General features: G+C 38.2%; 1 protein-coding gene across 1 annotated transcript; it reads left to right on the top strand.

Moving 5' to 3' along the window:
* Nucleotides 1-66: 66 nt before the first annotated feature.
* Nucleotides 67-10119, top strand: samhd1 (SAM domain and HD domain 1). Its single transcript, XM_024293923.2, has 16 exons — nucleotides 67-861; nucleotides 942-1008; nucleotides 1125-1197; nucleotides 2188-2348; nucleotides 2556-2671; nucleotides 3052-3122; nucleotides 3813-3968; nucleotides 4383-4483; nucleotides 4574-4682; nucleotides 4765-4856; nucleotides 4943-5058; nucleotides 6666-6805; nucleotides 7084-7179; nucleotides 7291-7395; nucleotides 8849-8986; nucleotides 9754-10119. The coding sequence occupies exons 1-16, from the start codon at nucleotides 681-683 to the stop codon at nucleotides 9910-9912; spliced, it is 1881 nt and encodes a 626-aa protein (XP_024149691.1). The 5' UTR covers nucleotides 67-680; the 3' UTR covers nucleotides 9913-10119.
* The last annotated feature ends 221 nt before the right edge of the window (nucleotides 10120-10340 follow it).

A 10340-nucleotide genomic window follows, 5' to 3' on the forward strand; every position in this document is an offset into this window, starting at 1 on the left:
GCCTGTCACAATAAAGCCACGGATGTTTGGTTAATACAAATATGGCAGTCCATTTCTCAAAAACAGTAAACAGGCTGATGTTGATTTCATATTTTCACATTTGCTCCGGCTCTTCTCTCAGTTCTTGATTTTGAATGTTACTTCTCCCTGGTGTTGCTCCCATTTAAGATTTCTCTTAATTCTATCCATGAATGGTAAAGTCTTCCATACATCTTGCCCAACACTACAATTATGTCTGTAATTGCAATAAAATCTTAAAAACCCAAATTTGTGCCATTTGTTGATGTTGGTTTCGTCTTTGTGGCTACTATTTAAGATAAGGGAATATTGTCTGTTATCTATTTTGTTCTGAAACAATATTCAAAGAAAATTTAGGACAACCAGTCTTAGGCTAATAACAGGGCTTATATAAAATGTTAAAAAAAAAAAAAGTGTTTTCATGAGACATATTTTAACCCAAAACCTAATCGACCATCTAGAAAGTAGTTTATTGTGAAACGCCGAGCCGGAAAAGCCGGCTTTATGTTCGAGAAATGATGCATTCAGAGGAAACAGAACCCGGGATCTTTCTGTTTGACGTCCCGCGAAGACACCGGTAGATCAGTTGTTTCAATCGTCTTTAGACGACGTCGTATTCATTTTATTAGCCGTTGATTAGCTGCGCTTTGTACCTTTTCCACATGGAGAACAGAAAGCGACCCCTGGACTCCATGTTGAGCTCCAACGACCGCTTTAAAACCCCGGAGAAGAGCCGGTGGCCGGTCCTGGTGCCGGGGTCTGACCTGCTGCAGTGGGGAGTGGAGGAAACCTGTCAATATCTGCTAAAGGAGGGTCTCGGGGAATGGGAGAATGCGTTTAGAGGTTTGTAGTGTCCCTGCAGCTTCAGTATGGACCTGCATGTTATTGTTGTGACTTCTTTGTGTGTTTGTTTTGCTGTGAAGCACAAAGAATCACAGGAGTTGGGCTTCGGTATCTCAACGATGCAGCGCTGAAAACAATTGGCATTGAGTAAGTGTAAAGACAGATAAATGGTCTCTGTCTGAGACCCTCTTTAGATTCCTCCCAGCATCCATCATCTGTCACGGTTCTTCTCTGGTTCATACCTGTGTGGTCATACCTTTCAGGTATCTAGGTGACCGTCTGCGCATCCTCCACAGCCTCAGGAAACTCTGGCAAATAGAAACGGAGGCAAACAAGGTAAAGACTGATGGTAGACCTTCAGGGTTTTGTTGAAGGTGCATATATCCCATGGTGTTCACGCTGGACCAGCAGGGATGGGCTTCTTCTTCTTTTTCTTTTCTACTTTTTGCTATGGCTTACAGTTAAAGTGGCTTAGTGTGAATGTCAAAGCTTTGTAAATTAAGCAGTTTGGGCACAAAACAGAAACTGTTAGTTTCATTGCTACTGCTTTTGCAATAGCTGATGTGGATAACCACAGAGTGGCCTTGGTTTATTTGAATTTGAAAAACAAACATGTGCGTCATCAGGTTGGACTTGTTTCTGGTATCATCAGATAAGCCAAATCTATAAAGCCAAATTCACAGCGGCTGCACAAATTCATGTTCAAAGGTCCACTTAATCAATGAAAAGTTTATTTAAACACATAAGAACCTGTTTTAGGCTTCTGCATTCAAAACTGTTGTGTCCATGCATCGCTACGCAAGTTTTTAAGTCAATTCCAACTTTTTTTTTTATTTCTCTGAAACTGTGCACATTAAAAGTATTGCATGCATGGCATCAGGCTTCCTCCATCTGTAGGTTGGCGACAAATAGAAAAAATAGAAGAAGAAGAATTTCTCTGCTACTCCTTACCTATCCCGTTTTTCCAGGGTGAAAACTGTACGCCAAAAGGGCATACAGACAGTTCTTGAACGTACAACACATGCCTGGTGTGAATGTAACATAAATCACTACCAAATCCGAGTCCTTTATTGGTCAAACTTTGACGTGGATTAACTGACAACGTGCGTTCAACAGCCACACGTTTTGCCCGAAAATGTTCCTAAAATCCAGCGTAGCTACACGTGAATGTGAGAGTTTTTAAATACGCAATTAACATAGACTTTTAATTGGAAGTGGCTGCAATAACAACCTTGATACATCAAAAATAAAGGAATAAACAGTTTTCTATACCTATCTGATTTAGCTCAAGTTTTTGATCAAGCTTGTTGTCTTGTTTTCTTCCAGGTGTTCAATGACCCCATTCACGGGCATGTGGATTTGCACCCCCTCCTCATCAAAATCATTGACACGCCACAGTTCCAGAGACTCCGGAATATCAAGCAGCTTGGAGGGACATACTTTGTTTTTCCTGGAGCGTCCCACAACCGTTTTGAACACAGTATTGGGTACAAATCTGATTAGATTGTAATGAATCAGTTTTTTTTACACCTTAATTTAATGGATCATGGTTTAATGAGACAGTCTAGGTTTGTGTACAGTGTCTTTAATAGATAAAATATTTGCTTATGTATGACAAACCAAGTATTTACTTTTCTTTTATCTTGTGTTTTTAATCCTAATTCATGAGATTGTCTTTTTCTATCCTGATATAGTGTGGGTCACTTGGCTGGACACCTTGTGCAGGCTCTAAATGAAAGACAACCTGAACTGCTCATCTCTCATAGAGACATCCTGTGTGTGCAGATTGCAGGGCTCTGCCATGACCTGGGTGAGTAGATAATCTGGAGTAAAAAATAATACAGATTTTTTTTTTTTTAATGCTAGATACAGTGAAAAAACATAAAAGTTCTTTTTAAAGCCATCACAACGTTTCTGTTTTGGCACACAAAAAAAAAAACATTTTCTACAAGCAAAGCCTAGTAGATTCCATAGCCTGTAAAAATATTATATACAGTCTATGGTAGATTCATTAAACGAATACAGATAAGGACAATGTGTGTTTTATCTGGCTTTAATCATAACGAATTTCTTATCTTGAACTTTTCCTACCATACGGGTTGTTACAAACTATTCTACGTTTGTTAGTACACCAGAGTACGATTATGTTGTTACTTCTGTTTACATTTGTCCTGTTAACCTGCATTCCAGGTCATGGACCATTTTCCCACATGTTTGATGGCATGTTCATCCCTAAAGCACGCCCAGAAGTTAATTGGAAGGTAAGGAAGTCCCCTTGTTTCAACTGTTTCGAGAAGAGCCTTCTCTTTAGTTTTCTCATGAGTCACAGCCAGTGTTGTGAGTTACAAGTTCAACATGCCAGTGCAAACATGCCTGCTTTGCAGTTGACAATAAATATAAATGTAGAAAAAATACAGTTATGCTTCTAGGGCAACAATTATTTTAGCCATAATTTGAAGTTTTGATGGTAACTCAATTAACAGATCTTTTGACTAAATTCTTTGAAAGGGTGTTGCTACAATTGTTGCAAATAGTTCTGCTAAAACGTTTAGTGTTTGCAGAAGTTGTTTTTGAGGGACAAAGGAAAAGAGCCTGGAGCCACAGATGAGTCATTGATGAAACTTTAGCAACACCCTAACAACTGTAACTTCGCCTCACATGAATGTTCATTTTGAATATCCATAAAAGTCTTTGTATAAGATGCAAATCTTGTCTTCACGTTGGAGGCAAACTTACAAATGTATTGTTCTTGTCATTGACTCTTTAAAATGGTGAGATGCTTGAAGTTGAGGATGAATATAATTTTCTGACCTCAGTTGAACTTTGATACTAAGAACATGGTTGTAAGAGATGAGCCTTCACATCGTATCTTGTTCAAACAGAGGGAGCCTGTAAATTTGCGTCCGTGGTTTCATTCTCAGCTCTTATCCACAAGTGTTTGTGTCTTCCAGCACGAGACAGCATCTCTGGACATGTTTGATCATCTGGTGGAGAGCAATGACCTGAAGGTTGTGATGGAGGAGTATGGCCTCGTGCTTCCAGAGGACCTGGACTTCATAAAAGAGCAGATTGCAGGACCTCTAAACACTCAAAATCAAGGCCAGAAGGTTTCCACCATTCACATCACTTTCATTTTTAGTCCTGTTTTTTTGTTTTTGTTGGTGTTTTATATACGCAGAAATGTTCAGATATTCATAGGTGCGAGCTCTTCTAAAACAATAAAAATAGATTTAACCAAAGTGTTAATTTTTGTGACGAACCGAGACCTCCTGCAAAGGTGTGATAAGAATATTTCCTGTGGGTAGTTCCAGTCATGATGTCGACCGTACCAATGAAAGAAAAGTCTTTGCTAAAACTAATATTTTAAATGCATAAATTGTGAATTTTTGATTCTAAAATGTCTTTAGTTAAATCTGCCCTGGTCTTTGCTTTTGCTGTTTACTGTCAAACTGGTTAGAAGAGAGAGTAGAGCAGTTATTCAAAGTCACCTTTTCATTCTGATTCTCTTCCTGTTTCTGCAGTGGCCGTACAAAGGCAGACCTGAAGACAAGTCCTTCCTCTATGAGATTGTAGCCAACAAGCGGAATGGTATTGATGTGGATAAATGGGACTACTTTGCCAGGTGAGCCTTTTATTTTATATGTTAGATTTTTTTGTTCTTTTCTGTTTCCAGTGGTTCTCAACCCTACTTCTCTCTGTCGTCTTCTCATAGGGACTGTTACCATTTGGGCATTCAGAACAACTTTGACTATCAACGATTCCTTAAATTTGCCCGGGTGTGTGAGGTCGACGGGCAGAAGCACATCTGCACTAGAGACAAGGTACCTTGATTTCTTATTAATATATCACAGTCACTTACAGATACATGTTTTCTACCAAAAATAACATTTATTCTTGTAACAGGAAGTTGGAAATCTCTATGACATGTTCCACACGAGAAACTGTCTGCACAGGCGAGCTTACCAGCACAAAGTGGGCAACATCATAGAGACAATGTGAGGAAAAAAGCTTTTGTTTCCTCTTTCTGCCTGCAGGAATTCCTCTCACTGCCTGGTCTGATTTTGCTTTTCTGTTTCTGCAGGATCACAGAGGCCTTTTTAAAAGCAGATCCATACATACAAATTGAAGGTGCGGAGGGGAAGATGTTCACTCTCTCCACAGCTATAGATGACATGGTGGCCTACACCAAACTAACAGGTGATGGAGTACAGCCATTCATATTTATTTATACTACTTTAATGAACTCAGTCCAGGACTTTTTTAATACTTAAAGTCTCTGCATATACTACAAGATCAAAGAAAGCTATTGAGTTTCTTAATGTGGAAAAGAACAAAGTTAAATGGGATTTTTTACCAATCACACAAAAACTTTTGGCAAAAAAAACAAAAAAACAAAACATTGTGCTCTGGACTAACGAACCCTCTAGAACCAAGACATCAGAGCTTTACTTCTGATCTTTTTTAAAAATGTTCCCAGGCGTCTTTTAATCACGATTTTCCAATTTTTTTGACAAAACTGAATAAACCTGTTGTTTTCTTAGACATAGTTTCTGCAGAGCTGCAGGAGTTCATTAGAAAATTCACCTCTGAGTCGTCTGTGGGACCGTTGGCACAGAGTAAGCCCGCCCCCTTTCCATCATCCATCGACTTACACACTCTTCTGCTAACTTACAGCCCCTCACACCCCCAACCTAACAACAAAAATGGTTAGAAATATCAAAGCTATCCAGTCTTACACTTTTGAGCCAGACGCCAGTTCAGATGAGGAAAACAAAGATATACGTCGATATATTTAAGTGGATGCATTAGAATGGAGCAGAGCAGGGGGCCTGTGGCTCACTAATTGTAGCTTCTTTGTCAAGATTGTTTAAACTTTTTATTTCATCTGCTCCTGATTCAAAACGATTTGAATGAAGAAATACTCAGAAAGGCCTTTTTGCTCCTGATTTTCTTTAAGTATGTCCTCCATCATGAGAAAAATACCAGGAGAACTTATAAAAAACACAAAAACAAATTTTTTATCGGAGTGGGTCTTTAAGGATCACTAGGTCTGGATATGTACTCTATTTTCTAACATGACTCATGTGAATGCCTTTTGTTGCATTTAGGTACTAACTTTACTTTAATAGTGGTTTTGTACTGAATGAAGAGTCATTCTGATACAAATTGTGTTTTTGTTGTATTTAGCATTTTTCTTATGGCGTTTTTCTTATGATGGGGGACATGAATAAAGAAGATTCAGCTTAAAATTGCATTTTGAGTATTTCTTTGGTTAAATCAATGTGAATCATAGCAGAAGAATAAATGCAGTTTAAAAAAGCTTGTTTGGGATATCGACGATACACCGGGCGTCCCACATGCTTCCTGCCCCCCTCAACTCTAAAAGTCAATCCAGTTGCTGATAAATAGATCCATTTACGTCTTTGTTGTCCTCGTCGTAACTGGTATTTGACTGAAAACTGTACGGCTGAATAGCTCTGATATTGCTCGCCTTTTTTTTAGAGCACCAGTAATGTTAGGTTGGGGTTGTGAGAGGCTGTTAACTAGCAAGAGAGAGTGTGAATGGAGAGGTAGGCAGAAGGGAGGGGAAGGGGGTGCGGGGTTGCTCCACATCAGCATCCCACCCAAAAACTCTGTGACAAATTTCTAATTAAGTACTGCCAAAAAAAATGAAGTATTCCAAGGTAAAAGACCACTGCGAACAATTTTAGGATAGCTCAAAAGATGATTGGACTGGGTCTTTTACAAAATGTCTTGATTTTTCTTTTATTGGAGCTCTCATTTCTGCTCTCTCCCCTCTGTAGATTATGTGTTCGAACAGATCCTCAACTCCTCCTCTTCAGAGCTTAGTGAAGCGAGGGAGATACTGCACAACATTGTCTGCAGACGTCTCTACAAATGTCTGGGACAAACTCAACCAGACAAAACTGTGACTGTCAACCAGGTGTGAGATCATGATATTTTTGAGAAGAGTTGCAGCTATCTAGTGATACTAACACAAGAGGTTTAGCTTCCTGAGTGCTTTGCACATTTTTCTGTTGCATATGAGTTTCTGCCTCAATTAGAATTCAGGAAGTTGTTGTTCAAGTTTCTGATCATTCTGTTATGCAGATTTTCTACTTTCATGAAACAGAGGAACCACAATCGAATGGTGGTCAGATGAAAGCATTCTCAGATATTCTCTCTTATTTTTTTGTTTGTTTGTTCGTTTGTGTTTTTAAGGAAACCATAAAGATGTGGGAGAAAGAGTTATCTGAATCCACTCCTCAGAGTGGCAACGCTGTTATGACTCTGCACTCAGAGGACTTTATCGTCAATGTAGGTTTATCAATACAATAGATAACAGTTCATCTAGTAGAAATAAGTCAATTTTTTTAGAACTTTTCTTCTTTACTCCTCACATCAACATCAGATGTTTCCCACTTTCAGGTCATTGTTATGGACTACGGGATGAAGGAGAAGAACCCCATCAACAATGTGCGGTTCTACTGCAAGAACGACCCAAACAAAGCCATCCAGATCCGCAAAAACCAGGTCAGAACCAAGCCTTCAGTACTGGCCGTCAGTCTGTGTTCTGCAAGCATTTCTGCTTAAAAAGATGACAGAGGTCTGTGATGTTCATCATAAATGCACTTCAACTGAAATCACATTTATTGGTAAAATGGTGCAGAAAAAAAGTTTTACAGACCGTTTCATAATTTTACATTGGACAGCCTGCAAAATTAATGAAAAAATAGTTTATTTTCCCCAAAATAGCTCCATAAATACTTAATAATACGTATTAGTGAAGATACACATATACACAACAAACCTATGATTAAATGATAGAGCACTTAAATGGCATTTACATTGTTGCACGTAGACTACCCGAGTCTTGCAAATACAATTTTAACCGAATGATGTTACCTTTCATGTGTTTGTGTTTCTGGATGTAGGTGTGTGTGTTGTTTTAAAGTAGGGGTGTCAAACTCAATCGCACAAGGGGCCAAAATCCAAAAAAACACCTTAGGTTGCAGGCCGAACTGGATAAACACTTATTGAACACACTAAAACTGAATTTTTAAAACTTCAAAACCTTAACTTTTAACATAATTATGAACTAGCAAAAACAGCTAGCATGTAGCTGAAATTTTAGCTAAATTCAAAGATAGCTTAGAGAAAAAAAAAGCCTAAATTAGCCAAAACAGCTAGCATGTAGCTGAAATATCAGCTTAATTCCAAGATAGCCTAAAAAACAAAAAAAAGGCGAACTTAGCCAAAACAGCTGGGATGTAAATATTAGCTAAACTCCAAAATAGCCTAAAAAAAATCTTAGTAAATGCCAAAATAGTCCAAAAGCTAGAAGAATGTTAATTTTTAAAACTATAAAACCGTAACTTTTTAACATAATTATGAATCATAAAAAGACAGGAATATTATTCTAGAATAAATCTACTTAAACCTTAAATAACGTTTGATATTTTACAGTCCATAAAAATATATATTGTCAAAATTTTACGATTAAGAAATGAACGCAAGGCCATTAATAACAATGAAATAAAATGATCTTGAAGGCCGTACAGAATTACCGGAAGGGCCGGATCCGGCCCCGGGCCTTGACTTTGACACTTGTTTTAAAGCATACAAAAGCCACACCTGCATATTTGGATAATCTCCGAGAGCTATTTGCAGCAAAGCATACAAACCTCATTGTTAGATTCACACAAGGAAGAAGAATAAGTGCAGTATTTAGAGTTAGAAACCAGGAGATGATACAATACAATTAGAGATTGTGTGATTCTTTCAGACAATCAAACCGGTTTGTAGCTTGAAGGTCCTTAGTCACTTTTCCATTGTTCTTAAGCAGTCATGTCATCCGTTTAATAAAGAAGAATTTTTGTTGAGTTTTTGAATCACAACCTTGAACAAAGACAAGTTTCCAATTATCTGAAACAGGGACAAGAAGAAAAAATCAAAACTTTAGCTTATTTCCTCTGCTCTTCTTTAGGTGTCTAAACTTCTTCCAGAGCATTTTGCCGAGCAGCTGATCCGAGTGTACTTCAAAAAGACGGACAGTGAGAGTCTGGAGGTGGCCAAGAAGCACTTTGTTCAGTGGTGCATAAACAAGAACTTCTCAAAGCCTCAGGTAACCACTGTCTTTTTCATTTAAGTTATAGTTCATTGAAAGAAAGAAAAAAGTTTAAAAAAAAATCAACCTGCAGGACTGCAGGCAAAAATTGAGCACAGCAGCAACTCTGCTGCAAACTGAATTTCACATTTGGACTTTTAGCAGAATTTTGTCTACAAATGATCTAAGGAATAATAAAGGGATTTCATTCCCTCTGCGCTGTTCTGGATTAAAGAACAAGTTTACAATTTGTTGTTGGATTTTCTTTCTCTTCTGATCCATCTTTGTACCAACAATGGAATCCATCAACCTTAGTGTACCACCTCTGCAGATCATTGTTAAAAAAATAAAGATAAAGTCACTCTGGGATAAACAAAAAAAAAAGTATTTTTTACATTTAGGCTAAACTCTGCTCGACCTTTTAGATGTACTGATAAAAGACAAAGCCTGTTTTGGATAAACGGTATGAAAGGAGCAGTTCACAGGGCTTTTTGCTGACAGGCATTCATACCTTTATGCTGCCATAAAAAGGCCTGCTGTTTACCAGCATTTACCAGCCATATAGAATTTATTTTTCTATCCTTTGATTTAGACACTGAATATGTCACGTATCCAAAGCTCAGTCACTGATTGGCTGCTGCATCTGGTGTGAATGCAGCATTAGAATGACTGTAGAGCTTCAGAAAATGTGTTGTTCTAGTATGCTCAGTGATGGATGACCTTACCATGTGCTTTCTGCACTGATTGTCTCAGTGACAAAGACTCTTGCTTTTATTCCCACGCAGGACGGAGACATAATAGCCCCCGAGCTGACTCCTCTCAAACTCAGCTGGTGCAACAGCAACGAAGGCGAGGACAGCGACGAGGCGAAGCCATTAGGAAGAACCGCGACTCTCGTGAACGGACACAAGAAGATCAAAACTCAGCTGTTTAAGAAAAAATGAAAGAGAAACTTTCACTGTCTGCATTTATTATTGGTAAAAAGAGAAGGGCCAGGTGACCAATATTGCCTCCTTTCGATTATATATTTTTAGTTAGTTTCAGTTTTTAATTTTATGTTTAAAACACTTTATCAGTCATACGTGACTGTAATGCTCAGGGCAGTGTGTTTTTGCACTGTTATGAATGTATTTTAAAGCTCACTTTTTGAACTGTCAGTATTCATGACTCATCTTTTCAATTTCAACAAAAAAACACCAAAAATATATTTTTGAGCAAAATTTATTATATTTAAAATAGGGCTGTCAGATTTGTCGCGTTAATTACATGTTAATTTGACATGTGCATGACGCCGACAATTTTTTTGACGCATTAATCGCGGATTTTCTCATATGTGCATTTCCACACCGCGCACGCAGGCGTCCGTCATCGC

Source organism: Oryzias melastigma, linkage group LG7 (assembly GCF_002922805.2).
Source record: "Oryzias melastigma strain HK-1 linkage group LG7, ASM292280v2, whole genome shotgun sequence".
In the NCBI taxonomy this organism is placed as follows: domain Eukaryota; kingdom Metazoa; phylum Chordata; class Actinopteri; order Beloniformes; family Adrianichthyidae; genus Oryzias; species Oryzias melastigma.